The sequence below is a fragment of the Theropithecus gelada genome, chromosome 4, assembly GCF_003255815.1.
Source record: "Theropithecus gelada isolate Dixy chromosome 4, Tgel_1.0, whole genome shotgun sequence".
NCBI classification, from domain to species: Eukaryota; Metazoa; Chordata; class Mammalia; order Primates; family Cercopithecidae; genus Theropithecus; species Theropithecus gelada.
In genome coordinates, this window is record NC_037671.1 from 110,811,135 (window position 1) to 110,835,780 (window position 24,646).

Sequence of the window (24,646 nt, forward strand, 5' to 3'; positions counted from 1 at the left end):
CTTTACTGTGGTAGCATTTACCAGTTTCTTCAGTTCTGCCTAATCTTGGTTTGCATATAATATTGCCAGCTCTTATAAATATATGTAGATGGTTTTCTAAAATGATAAAGAAATGGGCTGGTCACAGGAGGTGGGGACTTGGGATGGATGGTTTTGGCAGCATCTGAATGGAATAGGCAGCTCTTGTATTCCTAATGTACTTTCACACACTGTAGCTTTAAAACAGAAGCAAGTTGCTGTGTTGTTGCCAGCCAGATAGCAAAGTGGAGAATACTCTTGGTTCACACCAGGGCAAGGTACTTTTTATACTTGGCAGTTTAGTTCTTTTATAAAATCCAGTTCGAAAGCTGTATCAGCAAATTATCTTAAGAAAGAAAAAGAGCTATCAATTAATTGCCTTATGAATGTAATCAGAACCTCTTTCAATTACAAATCTTTAAGTAAAACATGGAAACAATAATGGAAAAAATAAAGAACTCTTCAGACAGATATAATTGTATATGATAGTTTTATTGGCATTTTAAACTACCTTGTAGTTGTTAAAGTATTTTACATTCTACTTTCTTTGTAGGGAAAGTTAAGCATAATTCTGATTTTTTAAAATCTAAAAGTCCCATTTGGCACCCAAAAATTCCATTTCATATGTATCACTCAGTTATTTACACGTAATCCTTCAGATTGTGTGTGGAATTGTTCTCGAGCTGTGTGTTAGAGATAGGCTGCTGCATGGGTGGGTCGAGCCAAGCTTCTGGATTCCTTTTTATACAAGAGGTGCAGAAAATCATGCCAGAGATAAACAACAGCATTGCTGAAATGAATCCGATATAGATAGCTCCTCCAGGTTCGTGTTTGTTGCTTTCTGGAACTGTCAAATCCAGAAAGTTTGCGATGATCTCCTTTGTGTACCACACTGTCGGGATTAAACTAGAGATTCCTGCAGACATGAAACAGACTCCTCCAGCAAAGGAAGCATTTCTCTTGGTTTCTCTGTCCCCTCCTAAGCGAGTACATTTCATTCCTACTGTGGAAGTGCAGATCCCCAAAGCAGACAGAACACACGCCAGGACCATGGTGGCTCTCGCAGCCTGCACGTGGATGGGGAGGGACAGAATGGAGCGTTTCAGGGCACAGCTGAACATCCCGGTGCTGTACCACGTACAGTCCATCCAGAGCCCGTGCAGCTGCACAATGGCTGTTATGATGTTGGAGCCCACATCCACATTCACCTTCCAGTTGGGCAGCAGGGTGGCTGTGAGCACTCCAGAGACCCCAGATAAGGCCAGGATGAAAGCAAGGAGCTGGAGTCCTGCTGAGGCCATGATGTTACTGTTTAGTCTGTCCTCTTAGAAAATCCTGATGCTTAACGATGCTGGCTGTCGTATCTATTTCTGTGCAGTGGAGAACCAAATAACAAAGCCTAAGGAAAGAAGACAAAACCAGGATTGAGGGAAAGAAAGTGTAAGTAAACAAAAGGCTTCCCTTTAGAGTAGGAGCCAAGAACACACCTGAGTACCCCCCTTCTCCAGCCCCCAAGCAGATGAGGATGCTGTAGGCCGGAGGAGAAAAGCTCCCACTGGGCCTTGAAGACTGGTCTGAGTGATATGCATGGGTGGTGTTGATACAGGGCATAAAGAAAGCAGTTGCCCACTTAATTCTTTTTAAAACTCAACATATGCTGAAACTGTAAAGTGGACATGTACCTTGTTAGGAGATTTAGACATTTGAAATTCCAGCTATAGTATCTGATAAAGAATTTTAATAGCATTATAGGTTTTTCAAATGATTTTATTTTTAATGAAAATAGTAGGTAATAAGAAAATAAATTAAGGCCACCTTTTAAAGATGGTTTATAAATACATTTTAGAAAAGTATTTAAGAAATCGCTTTCATAAACAGATCTTTATGACACACCCACAGAGCCAGGCACATAGCCCAAGTGAACCATTTGAGGAGGAAGGAAAGCAGCAGAAAGAAGTCTAAGTCTCTGGCATGGTTATCCCTAAGTTCTAGCTAATACTGTTTGCAAAATCCTGACTGAGGTTAGTACTTGTTTTACTTCAGGAACCTGGTACTCAAAACAATTAAGCCACTGTTTTTTGTATATAAGAACGTGAGGTCCTTTCTAACTGGGACTAGAATCATCTCCTGGCCAAAATGAAGCCGGCTATTCTAAAGAATTCAGAAGTAGTGATGGCAGATCTCAAAAATACATACCAGAAATAATCACACCGTTAGTTGTCTGTGAAAGGATACCCAAAATAATTTAACCCTTTATTTTCTTTGTTTATTTTTAAGAGCAAGGAAAAGACTACACCTACTTTGTGGCTTGGCTGTGTTTTAAGAAACAAAAAGACTTCTGATTCCATCTTTCTATTCCTGTTCCCCCATCTAGCCCATTTGGCACTGCTTACTGCCTTCTTTGAGAAAAATGTAATGGTTTCTGAAATACTGCAGTACGGACTTTCGTTGTTGTTCTGAATTAATTTTGAATGATATGATGAAGTGGCTGTATCGTGATTCATAGGTATTTCACAAAAGGCAATACAGGCTCTTGAGTCAAAAACACCTGCGCCAGTTCTTAGCTTTATACCTCTCTGTGCCTCAGTATCCTCTTCTGGAAAATGGGAAGGATTGGAATACTTCTTTCATAGGGTTAAATAAGTTAATACATTTTAAGGGCTTTGAACAATATTTAAGCCACAGAAAGTTCTCAGTAGTTTAAAATTGACATCATTATTAGTATTTGTATTTCTTGTGTATTGTGACATTTGATGTTTAAAATTATTTGGATCTTTTCCCTTTTTCTCATCCTTCCTTGGGCTGATTTATTTTCATAGAATCTTAGAGCTGAAAGAAACCTCAGAAAGACAATCTCAAGCATCCTCGTTTTTCAGATCAGGATATTCAGCTAGGATATCACCCCATGCTGTACAGTCTTCAGCAGCCAACCTGCAGTGTTCAGATCTCTCTCCACCCCTCCTACTCATGGGATCATCCCGCATCGTTTCCCCCACTTACCGCAACACTTCCTGCTAAAATCTCCCCCCCATGTGTTTCCCATGGGAACCAGGGAAAACACTACATCTGGAGGCAAAAAGCACCGTTAACTGTCTATTTCACCCACTCCCCTCCCCACCAGGGAAAGAAAGGACTGTAGAGGAAGTTAATAGGGCAAATGGCTCAGCTTCAGATGACTCAGCAAGGAGATTGATGCCTGGCTTTGGTTAAATATTTGAAATAGTACTAATCCATTGCCTATTTAAATTTAAAGTACAAACTTTGCATAGCTACAAACATTGATTCTCTAAGACGTTAGGTCCTAGACTATCTGGATTGTGCTGTTCTGTTTTTGTTCATAATCTGAAAATGTAAATCTTACCATTTTAGAAAAGAATTTCCCTGGGATTTTAAGTTCTTAAGAGTCAGACTTATCTGTAAACATCAGTGTGCTTAGGATTCGCCTGGTATCATTCAGTTAGTTTCTTTTCTGTTTTCCAAACTTAGACCAAAATAGAACAAAGTTAAAGTTTCTAGAAAAAAATCAAGCACATGTTTACAGTTTTATAATAGCTGTTTTCAAGTTTAGGTTTTAGCATTTCGGACTCTAGCCAGCTTGCTAAATTACTGCCTCCGGACCATTTTCACCTTAGGGATTCTTCAAGTGTGGGGTTGCTGTAACATTTTCTAACAGCATCTGCTTGCTCACTGTTCTCTCTCCCTCTCTCTTTCTTTCTACTTTGAATGAATAACCTTTGTATGTTGTCAATCTATGTTCAGCTTACCAATTATAATCCTTTTCTTCCCATTAACCAGTACATTTTATAACTTTCAATATATTTCAGATGTGAAGACAGTTTGTTCATCATAATTAACAAGTACTGGCAGTGATCAATTACAGACAGCCAAAATCAGTGTAAACAATATGACGTTGCATTTAATTAGCATAGTGCTTACTTACTGTTGAATATTAGATTCAAATGCTTTTTTTCTTCATAGAGAACTTAGGTAGAAAGAATTTGTTCTCCAAATGAAGGTCACTTTCTGCTCATACAAATATACTGGCATTTTGGCTATGTTGCAATTTACCCTCCAGCCACAAGCATAATACCATTTGCGGCCTGTTCTCTCAAAATTTCTATCTCATAGAGAATAAAGACACACTTTGTTCCAGCGGCTGTGGTAGTGGTAGAGAAATACTGTGAAGGCAAGCAGAAGCAGAGGGGAGGGGTCGCATGTAAAAACTTACATGATCTACAGTGAAAACTCTCTCATGGTCCCAAAACACAGTGCACACAGAACAGAACCAAGCACGTTCAGTTTTTGAACTATTTGCCAATAGAAAGTCTGTTGTAGATTTCACTAAAATGTAGTCAGCTTTCCAGACAAGATTTATTTATATCAAAAATAATATTTAAAAGCAGATTTACAACTTATAATTCAAACTAAATAATACTGAAATACCTAGTCTTAGATCTCTAAGCCTTAAGACATGTTTTATTTACCATACCTTTCGTCAGTAGCTTTCACTGTCTTAACTCCTTCGGTCAGTTGTCTTCAAATTAACCTCAGTTAGTTATGGTGAAGAAAAACCATATACGTGAGGCTTATTTCAGAAATTCTGGATATGTTTATAAAGCTCCAATAAGTTAACTTGAAAAAAGCAAATAAAGGACAACGTAGAAATCTGAGAAGTAAAAACTGCTGATGGTGTTAGAAGATAAATACCAGGTTCTCCATCTCATTTTTTGAGATGTGGGAGAATTAAGAAAGGAGAGGCGGGGAAGGGAGGAAGTTGTTGTTACAGCAGGATTTGTTGAAACCTGAAAGCTAAAAATGCTTTTGTGTCACTGTACAGAGGAGGAATTATTTGGGTACTCACAAAAAGGCCTTCTTTTCTTTTAATACTATGTTTTAGTCACATAGTTATAATTTATTTTTGAAATTTTCTCTATGTTGAAAGATATAATGTATTATTTTATGTCCTCCGTTCAAGAATGTGGTCTGAAATATTTTTAACTATGTCATGCTTTACAAATGAGAGTTGAGACTCCCTTTTTTCCCTGGTATTCTTGACTTGTCTGGAACCTGAATTCACAAAATTGTTAACTTTCAAAAATAATCATTCAGAAGAAAGTTTTTTAAAATATGTATTTGTTTTCAATAAAAGAAAAAAGAAAACCCAGCAACAACTGTTGACGAGAATCTGATCACTGACCCTACAGGTATTTGTGTGTGTGTGGTGCCCTGAGTTTTCTTGTTATTCCTTCCACTTAGAAAGATCTGTGGAGTATAACTATAGAGATTCAGGAAATGTTATGAATAAATTACCCAAAGTGATGTGATGAGACACAGCAGATAAGACGGTGATCAGATACTGAGGTTGTAGCCCATGAATAATGGTACAGATGGATTTCACTGCCATCCTTTTGGGTTCTCATTTTTTTCTTCCTCAGTAAGTCTTATTCTACAAGCTATAAATTCATAGCCATTATACAGAAAGAAGATAATTTGATTATTGGATTTTTAAATTTAACAACTGTTAATCACCATGTTAGACTTTAATCATTTGTTTAAAAGTAGTAAATAAACAAACACGTGTTTCAGTTATCTGGATTTTTTGTTTTTGTTTGTTTTAATCCTAAGTTTGACATTTAGCAAGATACTGTTTTCCTCTTTTCTAAATCTAACATCTGTGGGTTTGCTTTTTAGCCATAGTGTTGCTTACATGTTAAGTCTTACCTCTCTAAGTCGTTATAAGCTTTATGTGTACTGGCTTTGTTCTTTTATTTTATTTCATGGCAAATACAAACAATTCAGTGCATAAATAAATACTGGAAGAAGTTGAGTTGAATTGCAGACACTAGTAGTCATAGCAGTGTCATTAGTGCTGCATCAGAAGAAACCTCACCAGGGCCCTCCAGCATCCCGGCTTGTTTTGCTAGTCACCATGGTTGTTAGTGCAGACATAAGCTTTGTGAGGCTGACTGACAGCAGGTGGAGGGACCCAGCTGCTCCCCACTCCAACCTCTAGCATAAGGAAGCTCGCTGAAGGATAAATGGGTTAAGCATGCTTTAATGTACATTACTATTCTCAAAACATTTTGATTATTTTTTTGCCTTGATGCAAACAATAATCCTATAAAATATTAATTGCCTGCTTTAGAAGGAAAAACTGAAATGGAAGCAACTTTCATTAGCTATAGACCTTTAATGAAGGCAGAATTTCTTATATAAAAAAGGAGCTAGGAAAGTAGAAGTGTAAATAGAAATGTAGTCTTTATCAACATTCCTATCTACTTCTGATGTGGACATTAAAGGAATATTAATCTTTTAAGTCCAGAGACTCTCCTAGATGAGTCTTATGACCCCTCAGCTTAAATCTCTTGCCCGGCCCTCTCCCCTGAACTCCCAAGTTGTGTTTCTGTCTGCTGACTTGGCGTCACTGATGGATAGCTCCGACCTGTCGTGGCACAAAACTGAACTCCTGACCATCCCCAAACTGTTTTCCCCACAGTTTTCCCGTGTTCATTAGTGGCAAATCCTTCTTTCCATTTGGCCAGCCGGAGATCTTAAAAGTCATCCCTGATTCCATACCAACATCCCTTCAGTCAACAAGTTGTTTTGTTTCTGACTTCAGACTAGAACAAGAACCTTCCACCTCCGAGCCCCTCTTCTGCTTCCACTGTAGCACAAGACCTCTGAGGTAGAAGGTCAGCCCTACAGGGCAAGGACCTCTCTCTGTTTTGTTCATCTCTGATTCCCCTGCGCCGGGAGCAGTGCCTGGTACATAGTAGGGATACAGTAAATATTTGCTCAATGAATGAATTCAGAAACTGACTTTAAGTATATAATGTTAAACTATAAATTGCACTTGAATGTTTAAAAATATTTTATTTCTAAACAAGACTAGAATTTTAAGTAATTTTGGAACTCTGGTTTGTCATCTTGCTAATAATAATATCTACCATTTATAACCTGCTTTCCATATGCCAGGTACTGCTTAATGTGCTATAATACTTAATTCTCAAAACAAACCTATGAGATAAGAGGAATTTTATAGATAAGAAAACTGGCCAGGCGTGGTGGCTCATGCCTGTAATCCCAACACTTTGGGAGGCTGAGGCAGGCGGATCACCTGAGGTCAGGAATTCAAGAACAGCCTGGCCAACATGGTGAAACCTTGTCTCTACTAAAAATACAAAAATTAGCCGGGCATGGTGGCACACGCCAGTAGCCCCAGCTATTCAGGAGGCCGAAGCAAGAGAATTGCTTGAACCCAGCAGATGGAAGTTGCAGTGAGCCAAGTCATGTCATAGCACTCCAACCTGGGCGATAGAGCAAGACTCTGTCTCAAAAAAAAAAAAAAAAAAAAAAAAAAAGGAAAAGAAAACTAAGCTGCAGAGAAGTAACTTTTGACTAAGGCTGTAAAATGAGTAAATTGCAGGAATGGGGTTGAGGCCCAATACAGCGATTTTTGAAACCTTGACATACTGCATAGCACTGCCCCACCTCTAATTAGAAAAGAATGTATTTGCAAGTCCTACCTCTCTATGGTAGTTTATAAGCTATGGAAACAAATTAACCCAGAAATCTCTGTAGCTTTACATATTAGCATTTACTTCTCAGTTCCTGCAAAGTCCGCTGTGGGTTGAGTGATCGCAGTCCATCTTTTTCTTCTTTAGAATGTTTTCATTTATCTTTAAGCAGAAGTGACTTTAGCTTCTCTTAGCGTGTGCTGTTGCTTAGTGATGTTAATCTGGATGTTCAGGCAGGCTTTTATTGTCTTTCTGAAAGAATCAGTAATTTAACTGAGTATTTTGGAAATAACAATACCACACCTTCCTGTAGAGCTTAACAGTTTATAAAGCATTGCACTCCATCGTCTCATCACTGGATCCCAGTAACAGGCTGTGAGACAGACCTCTACCCTAATCAAAGACCTGGGGATCGGGGTTGAGGGGAAACACTTTGGTGGCTGACATTTTCTTCAAGAAAGAGTTTGAAGGCCACCAGTAGAGGCAGTGGGAACCATCAGTGTTTTTTCGTGGTGGAATTTGTGGTTTACAGAGCACTTGGCTATGGTGTGGAGGATTTAAAGAGATCAAAACTGGAGACGGACGGACTCTGGGAGGCTGTGGTAATGGGAGCGATTAAATAGAACTAACTAGATGAGTAGAGAGATTGCATAGGAAATGAATTCAAGATAAAGGGTGTTCATAAATTCTGCAAATATAATTATATATATATATATATATAAAATGTAGTCAAGGGCATCTTCAGTCTGTAAAAAGAACCCAAAATTTCCTGTCTACATTTTGAAAACAAACTTATAGAAGGGGCTTTAGGCTTGTATTGGTTTCAGTGGACAAATTACAGAAAAATCTAACAGTAGACTAAACTATAAGGACTCATTGTTTGGAAGTCAATACTGTTCAAGGTTAGTTCTGCAGTTTGAAACTCTTCTTAAGGATTCCAGTTCATTCTGTTCCTTCAAACTGAACTTTTCTTGACTGTGTGAAAGTTGATGATACAAATTAGGTCATTCTTGTCTTACCCAACTAAATCAGAGTCAAGGGGCCAGGAGAAAAAAGCACTCAGGGCACATAGCACCATAGCACCTGCTCCAAAATTTACACTTTCTATAAGCCTAGCTGCTGAAACAGCCTGCTGTAACACCAAGACCAGTTTTACCGTAGCTGCTGGGACCACCTACTGTGACTCTAAGACTGGTTTTACCTGCTGTCATCACTCACCAATCAGAGCTTGCCCACACCCAAAAGCTTCTCTAGTGCCAATAAGCTTTCTTTCAAAACAACACATAACATTTCTCTAATAACTCCCAACCTTCCCTTTGTTCTTTGGACACTCCAAAGACCACCTGGTCTGTGTGTAGGCCCTGAATTACAATTCTTGCTTCCCAAATAAAACATTGAATTTGGAGATTTGTCTCTATATTTTATTTTTACTTCAACAGCTATGAGATGGCTGCCTCAGCTGACCCTTTCATCAAGAAGCACCGTATTCTACGGCCAGGCATGGCGGCTCATGCTCATAATCCCAACACTGGGAGGCCAAGGCAGGTGGATCACTTGAGGCCAGAAGTTTGAGACCAGCCTGGCCAACATGGTGAACCCCACCTCTACTAAAAATACAAAAATTGGCCGGGCGTAGTGCCACCCGCCTGTAGTCCCGGCTACTCGGGAGGAGGTGGAGGTTGCAGTGAGCCAAGATCACGCCACTGCGCTCCAGCCTGGACAATAGAGTGAGACTCTGTCTCAAAGAAAAAAAAAAAGAAAAGAAAAAAAAGGCAGCAAAGTATTCTAGAGTTCTCTTCCCCTCTCCTACCCCCACCCCAGACTTTGCTTTAATGTCTCAGTTTCCAGAACTGGCTCATTTGGTCATTCTTAACTGTGAGCGAGACTGGGGAAGTTTGTGTCTGGCTTTTCATCCTCCCTGGTGAGCTGTACCCAGCAGGGACTCAGGCTGGCTTTGGGGGTATCACAGGGCTCTAGCTGCACTTCTGGCCTCCAGGATTTGAGTTGACTGTGTGATACTTTCCCAAGCAACTGGGATTGTTCCCCAAATTTGTGATTCTCACTTCTGCCCACACAAGGGCTTTGGAAAAGCCCCGAGAAGCTCAGGCCCAACCCAGTGGCTCTTATTTTTCTGGGATGGAGCCCCATCCTTGTGTTTTTCAAATGCTGTCCACTTAATTCTAATGAGAAATTGGGGTTGTGAATTTAAAAAACAACGTTGCGATGGTTAATACTGAGTGTCAACTTGATTGGATTGAAGGATACAAAGTATTGATCTTAGGTGTGTCTGTGAGGATGCTGCCAAAGGAGATCCACATTTGAGTCAGTGGGCTGGGGAAGGCAGACCCACCCTCAGTCTGGGTGGGCACCATCTAATCAGCTGCCGGTTCAGCTAGAATATAAGTGGGCAGAAGAATGTGAAAAGAGAGTCTGGCTTAGTCCCCCAGCCCACATCTTTCTCCTGTGCTGGACGCTTCCTGCCCTCAGACATCGGACTCCAAGTTCTTCAGTTTTGGAACTCTGACTGGTTCTCCTTGCTTCTCAGCCTATAGATGGCCTATTGTGGGACCTTGTGATCGAGTGAGTTAATACTTAATAAAGTCTTCTTTATATGTAATTCCATTAGTTCCATCCCTCTAGAGAACCCTGACTAATACAAATGTTTTTTCTTGTTTGCTTTCCATTCAACCTTGAAAATAATGACAGTTCAGAGTAAGATAAAATAGTTACCTGTTCCAGCCCCACAGATTTAAAGTGATTTGACCTAATCCTAAAATAATGTTTTTCTCCTGGCCCAGCCTTAGGAAATTAACAGTATCAGCTATGAATATACAAATGTACTGACCAAGCATCTTCAGTGTGATGTCTAGTCCGTTTGACAATTATGGTTTGTTATGAATTACTATATTTGTATGCATGTTTTATTTCTCAGTCTTTTAATAATATTAATAGCTTTACCAAGTACCGTCTGAGTTTGTTTAGATTGCAAGCCTCTCTGAGGTCCTGGCTTCGCTCTGAGGGACTGGAGTTGCTCAGGACCTGCAGCGCTAGGGTCCAGACCCTGGCAGTTGCCAATGTGCTGCCACACCCATGGCCGGGCTGGGCAGCCTCGAAGCTGCCTCAGGCAACTCCTGCCACATCCACAAACCAAGCGGGAGCACAGCCCGGGACAGAAACACAGGGCACCTCCAGATGCTGCTGCTTCACAGACACCAAGGTCATGGCTTGTGGAAAAGGCCTGGTTTTAGGAAGGTCTTTTCCCTCTGATCATCTGGGAACTCCAGATTAAATATAACAGAAAATCTTTATACAACAATTGTCAATTCTTATTCCATTTTGTGCTTTCTTGAGGATACACGTGCATCTCCCTGAAATTGTTTAATCTCTTAGAACCAAGAGACACTGACTCATCTTGTTGTTGTTATTACTAATAGGTATAATTTACATACATACATATGTCCATTTACATAATTTACACAGTAAAAAAACTCTTCATCCCCCTCACCACATTTCTTAGTCTTATTTCTCATTGTGATCTGCATTCCCTGTCACTCTCTTGGCCTCAATTCTTCCTACCACATCTGCTCTGAGAGGAAACACTGTGTGACTGCTTAAAATCTGTTCTTTTTTTATGATCTCAAGAAGAAGGAGAAAAAAACAAAGATCTGTAGGAAGAAAAAAGGGTGAGGACAGAACTTCTGCAGAAATAAATATTGTTACAATAACGCAAATTGTAAACTTTAGGATAGGTACTGACTGTGTAGTTATCTTTATTGAACCAGTTGGTTTGAAATACTTAGAATGCTGTCAGCTTTAAGGTTTTACAGTGGAAATTCTTTCCTTAAATTGGCTTTGGGACGTGGATCACAGGTAGAGTAAACCAATTCTGGGAAATTTGATCTACATTCACATTTGTCAGTATTTTCTTTTTCTATGACATGCATAATTATCATATCATAGGCATCAGTGACTTGCTGCCTCTACCTGGGATTCTTCTTACCTGGGAAACTTGTAACCTCGAGACCTGCAATGTCCTAAAGTGGACTGTCATTAGCTTGGGGGAGGTACTTGAAGAGCAGGCAGACCCTGGAGGGTGGGGAAACCAAGCATCCAGAGGCACTCATCTTGCTCTGTTGTTTTACCCAACACTGAAATGACTCTCCCAAGCCCCTGTCCTCCTGTGTTCCATCTTGTGGTGCCTATAGCCTGCAAGATGCCATACGCTTCCTGTTCCCAACTACCCAGGTCTGCTCATGATCATTCCACTTTGAACTTTGAATCTTTCTTATATGTTGTTCTTTAAAGTCTTATTGATTATTCCCTGTGGTCTTTTCTTCCTTTTTTTCACTAGCCCTTCTGTTGTCTTAAGTTATGGCTGTGTCTTGGCTGATTACGTAGTAACTTCCTCATCATTTTTCCTCTCCCCTATCTCGTCCTCTAATGGTCTTGAACACCATGAGCGTGTTGAATGAAGACCCTTTCGTAGACAGTGACAAGTATTGTTTCTGCGTCTGTGCATGTGGTCGTGACTTAGCTTTTGGGCATATGATAATCATCAGGAACTGAGTTGTACATTCTTCAATGTCATCTGTATATCATGTTGATTACAGTTCTCAGTTGTAATATCTAATATCTAAGATTTAAGGTTTAATATCTCCTTAGCCCAGGTCCCTTGTGAGTTCCAAGTGCTGCTCTGAGCTGATAACCCGTCACGTCCTAGACACCCTGGCCTGGAAACTAGGACATCAGCTTCGGGCCTGTTATGGCTAAAGCTGCTAACACTGAGAAACAGTCTTAGTTTGTTACAGTGTTGACGTATAGGGTTAGAAAGGCAAATATTTAAATTCATTTTAAATCCTTTCATTTGAAATTTTAGTAGGTCATTTTGGTATACTGATAGACTGAGTTTGGAAAAGGGCTGGCAGCATTGAACTAGAATATTTTAAGTACTTCTAATGCCTTTGTGCTGATTTCTTTTTTGTAATCAAACCCATTAACAGACTTAAAACTCAAGGAAGAAAAAATAATAGTTGTAATTTTAAATAAGCATTCAATTATAAGTAAAAAGCATTTTTGTATTCGTTACCATAGTTACCAAGCAGTTTTCCTATAGTTCTAGAAAAAATGGGCTTCATCATTCAGAGTAATTCTGAAAGGTGCCTTTGGGGGAAAGGGAGAGGAAGGGGTGGTACAGGAGAGGTCCTCGCCGTCCCAGAAGCAGGAGACATAACTGGAAGAGCTTTGTTGACACAGAGTTTTACAGACTCTCCCACTAAATAGTAACTGCATTTCTGAGGGGAGTGCTGTTGTAGCTGGGACGTGATGTAAGCCAGCTTAGCAGGGTACTGGAATTGTATTCAAACTTTAGAAGTCGACTGCTATAGTTTACATGGAGTACTGCTATATTTGTTCAGGATTTTAAAACCCAAGTGAAAGTTAGACATTTCCTGTATTTACAAATATCAACTATATCTCAAAGGAATGAAATCAAGCAAATAAAGATTATGCCAAAATTAAAAATATAAAGAAGCTGGAAGTGGCAGTTTCTGTACTGGAAGGAGAGTTCATCTCTCTGTATTTGTGCTTTTGGTCTTAATAATTTTTAAGCCTTATGTAGAGTTTTGATAATACTTCATGGCTTTAGGCCTAGGCAGGGATTAGATTTTATCTCAGATTTTGCTAAGAGTATTTTTTCTGGAGACTAGCAGGCTGCTAGTAAGAATTGCTAGAATTGGGCTCTGTGTCACTGGGAGAACTGGAGTTGAAGGGTTACAGGAGATGAATCCTGGATGATGGGAGGCAGGGATGAGGGCACCAGGGAGCTCCAGGGATGAAAGGGGAACGGAGAGTCCAGTGAGAGAAGGCTGGTGAGGTGTAGAGAGTGGTCAGACACATGCCTGACAGTTGGGGCCACTTCTCTGTACAAATCAGGAGGAGGCAAGGTAGGCAGGATAGTGCAGAGTTTGTGAGAAGGAACCTGACATCTGAAGTCAATGGAACTGCGGCTTGCACTCCGCCATTCATACATAGATCAGGTCTTGGTCTTCTTTTTCCTTCCCCAGAACTGCCCTGAGCTGAAACCATCTTTCTTCTCTCCCTATAGCTGCACCCCCACCCCACCTAAACCCTGCGTCCACTCCACAGCCCCTCATCTTCTTCAGTCCCTCTTTCCCTGATGACCACAGACCTCTCCAAGCTAGACAGACACTGTTCCATGGTGTGTTTTGTTAAGGTCTAAGGGAAGTCCTGTAGGAAGAGGTAGTTGTTATTAAACTTGAGGAAACAGATGAAACAACATACAGCACACAATTCAACACACTTACTAAAATGTATTAAGAGCATTTGGCATCTTAGTGAAGTCACTGCTCGTAACTACTGTTCCACACAATTCAACACACTTATTAAAATGTATTAAGAACGTTTGGCATCTAAGTGAAGTCACTGTTCATAACGACTGTTCCACCATAGAATCCTCACAAGAACAGCCTGGTGGACTTCACCAGAAGGCTGATGGACGTTGTGGGTGGGCATTTGGGGTGTGGAAAGGCTGCTTGGCACGTTCTCAGCCTGCGTCAGCCCACACCGCCGCTTACCACCAAAGCCTTCTATTTCCCATTCCATCCAGAAGGAGCAGCTGTAGCTGACCTGAAACCTTCGGGGACAGGGTCATTGATTGTTTCAATAGGTAGGTGCAAGGTCTCGGGGGTCCGGGTCCCAGATAACACAGCTAAGGCACCACAGGCTCCTCCCACAGCACATCAGGATGCATGAGGCTCAGCACAGCTTATTTTCACTTTCTTGTCCATAAAGTCTCACATCATATTCAGTTGTTTTCCTTCTACCCTAAAATAATAAACACAACCAGAAAAGCCACTCTCCGATCTTCATCCTTTTAAGGAATTATGTGGCCACAAGGATCTTTAGAAGCAAGTCCTCTTAAGAGAAAATGACAACCCCTGTGGGATTTCCACGATAGAGTTCCTTTGGAAAAGCAGTGGTGCAGCCCACACCTCCTAAATTGCCCTACTCTCTTTGCCTTTTGTTGAGTCTGTATGAGATCCTCATTAACAAGTTTAATAATTCCTGGACACGCCTTTCTGCCTGTGGACGCCACCGAAGAAGCATCGTTAAAGTCTCTCTTCTCCCTGCCGTCATGTCTAAGTCAGAGTCTCCTGAAGAGCCGGAACAGCTGAGGAAGCTCTTCATTGGAGGGTTGAGCTTTGAAACAACCGATGAGACCCTGAGGAGCCATTTTGAGCAATGGGGAACGCTCACGGACTGTGTGGTAATGAGAGATCCAAACACCAAGCGTTCCAGGGGCTTTGGGTTTGTCACATATGCCACTGTGGGGGAGGTGGATGCAGCTATGAATGCAAGGCCACACAAGGTGGACGGAAGAGTTGTGGAACCAAAGAGAGCTGTCTCAAGAGAAGATTCTCAAAGACCAGGTGCCCACTTAACTGTGAAAAAGATATTTGTTGGTGGCATTAAAGAAGACACTGAAGAACATCACCTAAGAGATTATTTTGAACAGTATGGGAAAATTGAAGTGATTTAAATCATGACTGACCGAGGCAGTGGCAAGAAAAGGGGCTTTGCCTTTGTAACCTTTGACGACCATGACTCCGTGGATAAGACTGTCATTCAGAAATACCATACTGTGAATGGCCACAACTGTGAAGTTAGGAAAGCCCTGTCAAAGCAAGAGATGGCTAGTGCTTCATCCAGCCAAAGTGGTCGAAGTGGTTCTGGAAACTTTGGTGGTGGTCGTGGAGGTGGTTTCGGTGGGAATGACAACTTCGGTCGTGGAGGAAACTTCAGTGGTCGTGGTGGCTTTGGTGGCAGCCGTGGTGGTGGTGGATATGGTGGCAGTGGGGATGGCTATAATGGATTTGGTAATGATGGAAGCAATTTTGGAGGTGGTGGAAGCTACAGTGATTTTGGCAATTACAACAATCAGTCTTCAAATTTTGGACCCATGAAGGGAGGAAATTTTGGAGGCAGAAGCTCTGGCCCCTATGGCGGTGGAGGCCAATACTTTGCAAAACCACGAAACCAAGGTGGCTGTGGCGGTTCCAGCAGCAGCAGTAGCTATGGCAGTGGCAGAAGATTTTAATTAGGAAACAAAGCTTAGCAGGAGAGGAGAGCCAGAGAAGTGACAGGGAAGCTACAGGTTACAACAGATTTGTGAACTCAGCCAAGCACAGTGGTGGCAGGGCCTAGCTGCTACAAAGAAGACATGTTTTAGACAAATACTCATGTGTATGGGCAAAAAACTCGAGGACTGTATTTGTGACTAATTGTATAACAGGTTATTTTAGTTTCTGTTCTGTGGAAAGTGTAAAGCATTCCAACAAAGGGTTTTAATGTAGATTTTTTTTTTTTTTTGCACCCATGCTGTTGATTGCTAAATGTAATAGTCTGATCGTGATGCTGAATAAATGTCTTTTTAAAAAAAAAAAAAAAAAATTCCTGGACACTGAGGCTTTTGTCAATTATGACGAGACTTCCCATTTCCTAGACCGTGGTCTCCGTCAGCATTTTTGTGTGTGTCGTTACTGTTTTGACTCCATTTCCCTCTGTCTTTAAATGTTTTTCCTTTGGTATTTGAATATGTCCTTGTGAATTACCATGAGTCCATTTTTGGAACAAATCAGGGTGTAAATCTCTTACCAGTTATGCCTGAAAAGTTGTATCTTCTGACAATTAAAGAAGCTCCACAGCTGGCAGTAGTTTAAACACTATCAAACAGTGACTTTTTTTTATGGTTTCCATTTTCAATTTCAGTCCTGCCTGTGCCTTTCGGGGCATTTAAAGTTGCTACTAGAAAGTTCTGTGGCTTTTCAGACTACAGCTGATTAATCAGTGTCTACCGAAAATAAGTGGTGTCTCTGTCTTGAGAAGTTTAGCACTGAGTGGTCCCTGGGGGCCTGTCTGCCCTCTCTCCGTGTCTTGAAGCTGCTGCTGCAGCCTATTTTTTTACTCATTCAAAAACTAAAATATTCTAATGCCACCTGTTATCTGCTGACTGACTTGAATGATTTGGATTGATTTTTAAGCCATTGTGAAACTGCGTTTTAAAATTAAGTGACCATCAAGCACAGGTCTGGTGGATGTCATTAGAGAACAGGTGCAGCCAGCTGATTTCTCCATGTCATTTGCAAATCCAGAATGTACCATCTTCCAGGCCTAGAGATGACAATGAAGTACATGGAAGAGTCGGTTTATGAAAACAGGCTGTTGACAGCCCATCCTCCTGTTTAACAAGGATGAGTTGATTGATCACACTATGCCACATATCATGCCACAGAATGATAATATGTTTGCTTACAATGAAGGTGGACGTGGGCGTGGTGCACTTCACTCCCTTGATACAGCCCAAGATAGAGCAGCCGTTCAAGCTGGTGGAAAAAGTGGTTCAGAATGTATTTCAGTTCCGAAGGAAATACTGCCATCGAGGGCTCGGGTAAGAATGCCTTTTCTTCTCTTCAGTCGTAGTCGTCTTTATAAAATCCTTAGGCACTTTTTAAGAGTAAGAACCTTGTTTGCTCTATTGTTAAAGCTCTGAGTATTACACTGAGTTCAGTCCTGTGACGGACAAGACTTCACTGTCACTGAGGAGAGAGCAAAGACTTGCTAGACCTCAGGTGGCCGTCACAGGGTGGCTTTACCATACACACAGCCTGGAATTGGGGACTGCACAGCTCACAGTGGCTGTGTACCGGGGAGCTCGTGGTTCCCCAGTGAGGACTCGAGACAGATAATAATGGGTTTTTTAAGTGCTTGCTTTCTTCCGAGTTGCCCTGTCTCTTCTTTAAGGACATACTTGAGAACTAGGAAGCAAATGTGACTTCTGAGCAGCCAAAATCATCGCGAAGTCCTCACGAAAGCACATTTCCATCTCACAGAAAGCGGCTGCTCCCAAGAGGCTCACAGGAACCACTGGGAAAAGCCAACAGGGCGCGGTGGTCTAGAGGCCGCCCACCTTGATGGGCTCTGAAGGACCACAGCTATGTTGCAGATCCACAAAGAGCCAAGAAGCTGTTTAGTCAGGTCCAGTGATGGTCTGCTTAAGAAGGCAGGAAAGCGTGTGTTTGTCAAAGATTTCCGTCTCTGATCATCTATCCATATTCAGCTGTTGAAAGGGGCTCAGCCGGAGAGGCACATATTTCTCAGTTTCTAAAACCTCCTCACATGGCTTCATTATAATTCTCTCCTTCACAGGGTCTGAAGTGTCCCTTCAGCACATGAAATGACAGCAGATTATTTTAGGGGCTGGCTGGGCATCAGCTCCTAAGAGCGCTGCAGCCCACAAAGCCCATTGCCGAGGATACCAGATGGCAGAAGTTAGAGCGTCAGCCTGCCACTTGTGGCCTCTAATTAAGCCAGGATTCCCACCTTACCAGCTAGTTCCTGCTTCTCTAGCAGAGACTTGAGGTGCAGAGCTGGTGACAGAGATGCCACTGGCCAGCCATTTTGGTGCTAATTAGAACAAAGACAGCCCTGTGGCTGCAGCCCTCAGCTACCGTGCGCTGCTGGTGAGGGAACAGAAGCTGGATTTCGGCTCACACTTACCCCTCATGCACAGCAGGACCCACACAGCTGTACCTGATAGCCCTGATTCATGAGGAGGGGGAACACAAACCTATGTCCTTTTATGTGCTTTTGGAAATCCTGGAATTGGTCTGAGCCTAGAGCTGGCACTAGCGTTTCCAAGGCAACCTCCCAGCTAAGTGAAGGGCCCTATTCATTTCAGATACACCGTCCTCAGGACAGACATGGACCAGATACTGTGCCATCTGGGGTAACAGGGCAAAGTTCTTTGACCTGTTGGTGTTCTTCACATGTTAGAAACCATCATCAGGTCCTCTTTGCCATGAAACTGAACTCAAAGATCTGTCACCCTGAAACTGTGGGGGACATGCAATTCCTTGTTGAAAGGACCATTAGCCTATAAGCAACATGCAATCTCCCCGACCATGACACCTTCCAAGCCCTTTGGGATGAGCTCTGTAAGAACCCTGAGACTTGAAGAAAAATGCAATCCAGGCCTAACTCCACAGCGTTTCAAGCAGTTCTGCTATTTATTTTAAAACAATGGTTCAATTCAGATAGGTGAAATTTAAAATATATTCTCTACTTCAAATCAGTTTTAAAGATGCTTGAAAAATAACAAGAGGGATAATTAATTATATTTTCCTATCAGCTATTTTCAAACTTTTAGCAAAAAAGGTAACTCTTTTAGCATGAAGAGTTCTATAAAGGCTGATAAATTCAAATTCTAGAGAATCAAAACTGGGGATTTGTCACACAAGAAATAATACAACTTTCACATTGAAACATGAGGCAAATCAAGCTTATAGTTCTACAAGAACGCAGCTGAGCAGATGTTAAACTTACCTTAAAAAGTGCATGTACTGATTGAGCTTTGGAGAATGCTTTCCCATTGTGGGCTTGCCTCGCGCATCAGGTTAGAGCTGCCTCAGTCGTGGGCCGTGCCTGTTACCTGGTGCTATATAATCCAGGAGGCTCCTGCCACTCCCTCCAGCTGGCAGTAGTCAGCAACTGTGTTGTTTTCAAATGAGGGTTAAAAGGTGTCATGATTGGTGGAATTTAAGTAAAATTCTGATATTTCTCTCTTCCCTTCAGAATGTTATTCCCTGAAGCGGAGCGCTTGGAAAACACGGGCAGGCTGTTAGAGTTGGCAGACATAGACCCTACTCTTCGGCCTCGCCAGCTCTCCATCTCACACTTTAAAAGCCTCTGTGAGGTATACAGAAGAATGTGTGATGAAGACCCACAACTCTTTGCATATAATTTCAGAGAAGAACTCAGGCAAAGAAAAATCAAAAAGAAAGAAAAACAGGATGACGCGAAGAGTTACAGACTCTAGCTGCTGCCTGGGGGCGAGCAGCCTACCAGATGTCGATTTGCACTACGTGGAGCTTCTTATATGGGTACTCTTTTGTCTTTACAGAATGACAATAAAAATGCCAATGACCAGATGTGACTTACTTTCCTTTTACTATACAGCTTGGCAGAGAAAATAAATATCATCAAATAAGATACAGTACAAGCTTTCTTTTAATATATACTGTATAGATATAACAGGTTTAGTATAAACAGCATCTATTACAATCTTACAAAAATGAAGTATCTGCACATTTTGCCCCTAAACCACATTAAAATAACTTAAATATGCTTTAAATAAAGCAAAAACTGACAGCTGAAAGAAAATGCCCAGAGGATTTTAAAAAATGACCCTTTGAAAACTATTAATCACAACTTCCCCAGCCTTACTTTTTCCACATAACTTAAAATAATTAGAAGGCAATTTTAAGGATTCTAAATCATTTGATACCTGCTCAAAGTGGATATAAACTAAGTAATTTACAGATTCTGACCAGTTTCTTCTAGGTTTCTGATCCACAATAAATTAAAATAACTTAAATCTTTACAACCATTTCGTGGGAAAATGTATACTGCACAAAACCCAGGAATGAATAGTTTTTTTGCAATTTCCACTTTACCACCAGTTTAAAAGTAAAATGAGGAATTTAACCCATATCTGGATTGAATCGTACTATGATTTTCCATGGCTCTCTGTTTCATAAAAACACTCCTCATTGACAACAGATGTTAAACTCTGGACACTGAATTCTCGCTCTAGAACAGAATTTAGATCGATGGTGGCATTTTCAGATTGACTGTCAAGGGACTGGTGACGGAGCTGTGCCTTGAGCAAAGTTCCTCTGTCCCTCTTGGTGCTGTTGGCTTTTCGTTTGATGGGGCAGAAGTGCCCCCGGACCAGTTTGGGCTGCTCTCCTCCTTTCTGGCCCTCGCCCGCCTCCGGGCCAGGCTGCTGCTCAGCCTCGGGGTGAACGTCTGGGTCCTCAGAAATCCTCAGTCTCTGGAACTGAATTTCGATGTCTTTAGTAGGGCTGCCCCGCTTCAGAGTTTGATGGTGGTCATCATCTTCATCGCTCAGGATGTCACTCTCTTTGATGAGATTGTCGGCAAAATCTGCCAAGCCAGGGTGTGGGTATTTCCCGGGAGAAGCAGTCTTGGAGTCCTGCCTGCCCTCGGCCGTGGGGCAGCCGCTGCTCTGGGTGCCGCTGCTCAAGCTGCCCTCGTCTGAGTCCAGCAAGGTTCCCTTGCCAGTCTCACCGGTCCACTCGTTGCTGGAGGAATTCTTCAGGACTTTTAAAGACCTGGATGAAGCTGCAGTGAGAAAAACACATTTCGCTGTGATACAGAAACAGGTTACACAATGTGTAACGTTTGCCTCAAAGCCTGTGTAAGATTTAACATCTTAATTAAGATTTTATTTTATGATATGACTTCAGGTAGCAACTATCCTGGTATTTAGGCAAAAACGTAGCTACTGAAAACATGGAAATTTTTGACTTAGGTTTACAGTTGTAAGTTGGGCAATTCAGCATTTTTAGATTATCAGAGCTCAATTATTTAGATAGAACTAGACACTAGAAACTACTATATGGGCTAAGATTTCCTATTTTGCCAATGAGTACATTGAAAAGTTAATTGCTAATAAATCTAGGCTCCTTTCTTTCACTAAGGTGCTTTGTAATTTGATCATCGAGATCACACCATGCATCTTCTCACTTTGTGGATTTCCCTTGCTGCTCAATTAAAAGTAGAAAATACTCCTCCCCCCCCGCTTTTTTTTAAAGACAGTGTCTTGCTCTGCCACCCAGGCTGGAGTGCAGTGGTGTGATCTCCGCTCACTGCAACCTCCACCTCCTGGGCTCAAGTGATCCTCCCACCTCAGCCTCCTGAGTAGCTGGGACTATAGGTGCACACGACCATGCCCAGTTAATTTTTATATTTTTTTGTAGAGATGGGGTTTTGCCATGTTGCCCAGGTTGGTCTCAAACTCCTGTTCTCAAGAGCTCAAGGGATCCACCTGCCTTGGCCTCCCAAAGTGCTGGGATTACAGGCATGAGCCACTATGCCCGGCCTAGAAAATTCTCTCTCATATGAGAACTGTCTCTGCTGGAATTTCAAACCAACTTTCTGAAATTTGATGTTATAGGGGTGTGTGTGGGTGAGTGGGTAGGGGTGTGTGTGTGTAGTTCTGTTCTCTTGGATTGAAAGAAGCAAGGGAGTTCTCAGTTTTGGTGTTTCTACAAATAATAACAGCATGTTATTTTGATGGCCAGTTTATTTTGACAATGGAGAAAATAGTAAATATGTGGTAAATCTGAAGAGGTCACATTGATTTGACATGAAAAAGAGAAGTTTTACATTTTCTAAGACTAAAAACAACAAAGATAATAACAAAATAGTTAATGTAGAAATAAGGTTCTGAAAACTTAAGCTGAAATTTTAGAAACAAGCAGAATGTGATTTGAAATGCTTACTTGGTGCCTTATCGATTAAGAACGAGTATAAGAGGCCCCTTAACTTAGACGGCATTACATCCCAATCAACCCATTGTTCAGTTGATAATATTGAAATCGAGAATGCATTTAATATACCTACTAACCACTGCGGCTTAGCCTAGCCTGCCTTCAGTGTGCTCAGAACACTTACAGTAGCCTACGGTTGGACAAAGCACAAGGTCTGTTTTATAATTAAGTGTTACGAAATGTATTGAATGCTGCACTAGAAACGAAAAACAGAATGGTTGTCTGGGTATTCGAAGTACGGTTTCTACTGAATGTGTGTCACTTTCACACCATGGTAAAGTCAAAAAATTGTAGGTTGAACCATCAGAAGGTGGAGACCCTCTGTGTGTAAGGTTCTTGATCTTCATTCAGCATTGACCTTCAGGATGCCTGGCACTGCTCTGAGCACTGGGAATACAGCAGTGAGGAAAACAAAGTCCCTGGACCCATGCACATCTTAGTGGAAGAAACAAAATCGTACATTTGGACTATGTCAGCTGGTAGGAAGACAAGGGATTGGGGGTTGGGGGTGGCTGTATTTTCCAGTAGAATGTCTGGGAGCAAGAGGCATGTTTAGGTTTCTTCAAAGGAGATAAAAGTACCTTGATGACTTACAAAGGGAAAACTCACAGCTGTATTACAAGAGCATATATACTTTTCAGAAGCTCATAATGTTTGCTTGAATAAACACAAGGCTAGCAAAATTCTCACCTAATTTAGCTGAAACAGGAACTCGGTTCTTAAGAGGTACCAGGCGATCCTTACATGTTTTCTCCAGTGGTAATTCACACTTTATGTGACGCCTGAAGTTTTCCCTCAGGATAGAACGAATCACCTTAACAATGTTGGTTTTGCTTTCACTGTCACTAGGTGGGGGGGAGAGAAAAGAGCAGAAGTGTCCAGAGTGTTCATCGTGCTTCCATTCCACGCCCGCCCGTGTTCCTGCGCCTTGCACCTGCTGGGCCAGGCTGCCAGCCAGCCACCCAACAGCAGTGCCATGTGGCCTCCCATACAAAAGGAAGTGAGAATTGATCACTCTTAAGATTTTGATATTTATTTAATCAATGTATTCTCCTACTAGCGGCCTCAGTTGCCTTTTTCGGAGGGTGGGGAGTGTGACCCTGATGTCATCAAAATTCAGGAGGGCACTAAATATAAACTCCCTTCCTTAAGAGACATAATTCTATGTTATTTCTGTTGGTTTTAATCTGTCGAAGTCAGTCATACCTGCAACACAACTGAAAGATGGTTTCTGGCCGTCCTTCTATTTCTGACTTCGTATGGATCAGTTCCCATATGGAATTATTTTCTGTCCCTGTGTAAAAGGAAATGGAAACAAGAGTCTACAACTTTGCCCAAAATGCTGTGGTTAAGAACACTTGTGAAGTTTAAAATCTCATGAGTTAAGAAAGTCTAATATTCCCAGTCCTGGCTCGTTTTCTTCTGTGGCTTGTTCTATGTATGATTTTCACAGTTACACGAACTGAAATGCCTTTTGGTTACTCTTTACATTTCCTGTTGCAGATTTTCCTCCATCTGAACTGCCTTCGCCCTCTCTCTGGAGCCCCTGTCTGGGGAAGAGATTTGGTGGATCCTATTCTTCAACCCTCCTTTGCAGTTTTGCCCTTTCCTTGGACGGAACAGGAACTGGGATACTTGAGGTAAAAGAGGCCAACCCCAAATGCAGTCATGTTCTAGAAAACATAAGCACTTCTGACAAAAGTTAAACAGAAGCCCACAGGTCACTGCATGACTCAGCCTGCTGGCCTCTTCTGTCACCAGAGGCCTGTCACCAAAACAAGGTTACTCTGGAAGGATCTCTGAACATTTTCCAGAGTCAAAGATTTTTTTCTTTTTATATCACCTAAAGTACTACCTAACCTTAAGGAATTTTCTGCTATATTCTAAATTTGTAAAAACATAAATTTGTGGATCTGTTTTTCTAATACATTTTAGGGTATCAAGGCAGAAAGGAAAATGTTGAAAACTATTGTAGAGACAATAAGGAAACAATGAAAGGCATTTGGCAAAGAAAAAGCTATCCACCAGCATTTACTTTCTCCCAGAAGTCTGCTAAGGAACAGCAAAATAACCTCTCTTTGTCCTCGTTTTCCTTGTCTATAAAATAAAAGGCACCAAAAATTATCCCCAAGGTCCTTTCTTACTTTTCATTCCACAGTGAAGTCTACTGAAATGCTTTTTCTGGCATCGTACTGCATGAAACAGTTACCTGCTGGATTCCCCAGTCTGACTTGAAGCGCGGAGATGGGGATCAACCAGCGGAATTTAAATGGGTCCAAGTCAGCAGAGTTGTGTGCAGGCCGGGAATTCGAGGGCTGTAACATGAAGGCCCACCAAGAAAAGTGTTAGGGAAGCTCTCTCACTGGGGGAGGATGTGTGCACGGTGAATAGGAGTTTATGTTCTCCCTGTGGGCGAGTCTCCGAGCAGCCATGTGGCTGTTCAGGGCACAGAAGTCAATCAGCTACGCACCCAATTCTCAAAGACCTCACATTGCTGGGGAAGGTGGGAAGGCCGAGTTGTGGTTCAGAATCAGTTACAGGTCTCAAAGCGAGAAGAGCAGCCAAGGCTTCCACGCCCTCACGCTATCTCTGAATGGTAAACTGATGGCATATGGTATCCACAGCTAAGCTTTGTTTTTGTTTTTCTGAGTCAAGGTAAAAGGCATTTGAAAATAAACC

General features: G+C 41.7%; 3 protein-coding genes and 1 pseudogene across 4 annotated transcripts in view; 2 read left to right on the plus strand and 2 right to left on the minus strand.

The window, feature by feature from the left end:
• The window catches only part of TFB1M (transcription factor B1, mitochondrial), a 65,168-nt gene extending 41,297 nt beyond the window's left edge, over positions 1–23,871 (plus strand). The window contains exons 7-9 of the mRNA XM_025381329.1: positions 16,874–17,001; positions 19,185–22,967; positions 23,471–23,871. Of these exons, the coding sequence (XP_025237114.1) occupies positions 16,874–17,001; positions 19,185–19,428 (372 nt within the window). The 3' untranslated portion in view covers positions 19,429–22,967; positions 23,471–23,871. The remainder of the gene's footprint in view (positions 1–16,873; positions 17,002–19,184; positions 22,968–23,470) is intronic.
• Positions 495–11,811, minus strand: CLDN20 (claudin 20). Its single transcript, XM_025381330.1, has 2 exons — positions 11,536–11,811; positions 495–1,417 (listed from the first exon to the last, which is right to left on the minus strand). Exon 2 carries the CDS (start codon positions 1,317–1,319, stop codon positions 660–662), a length of 660 nt encoding a protein of 219 aa, XP_025237115.1. The 5' UTR covers positions 1,320–1,417; positions 11,536–11,811; the 3' UTR covers positions 495–659.
• Positions 14,689–15,987, plus strand: LOC112622064 (annotated as a pseudogene). Its single transcript, XR_003118926.1, has one exon. The product of XR_003118926.1 is annotated as a heterogeneous nuclear ribonucleoprotein A1-like (transcript).
• TIAM2 (T cell lymphoma invasion and metastasis 2) overlaps positions 20,043–24,646 on the minus strand; it is a 530,409-nt gene continuing 525,805 nt past the window's right edge. The window contains 4 exon segments of the mRNA XM_025381328.1: positions 20,043–20,756; positions 22,658–22,812; positions 23,174–23,261; positions 24,177–24,282. Of these exon segments, the coding sequence (XP_025237113.1) occupies positions 20,119–20,756; positions 22,658–22,812; positions 23,174–23,261; positions 24,177–24,282 (987 nt within the window). The 3' untranslated portion in view covers positions 20,043–20,118.

Bases quoted from the DNA above. Each gene is read 5' to 3' on its own strand.
- CLDN20 (XM_025381330.1), bottom strand. From the start codon at position 1,319: ATGGCCTCAGCAGGACTCCAGCTCCTTGCTTTCATCCTGGCCTTATCT.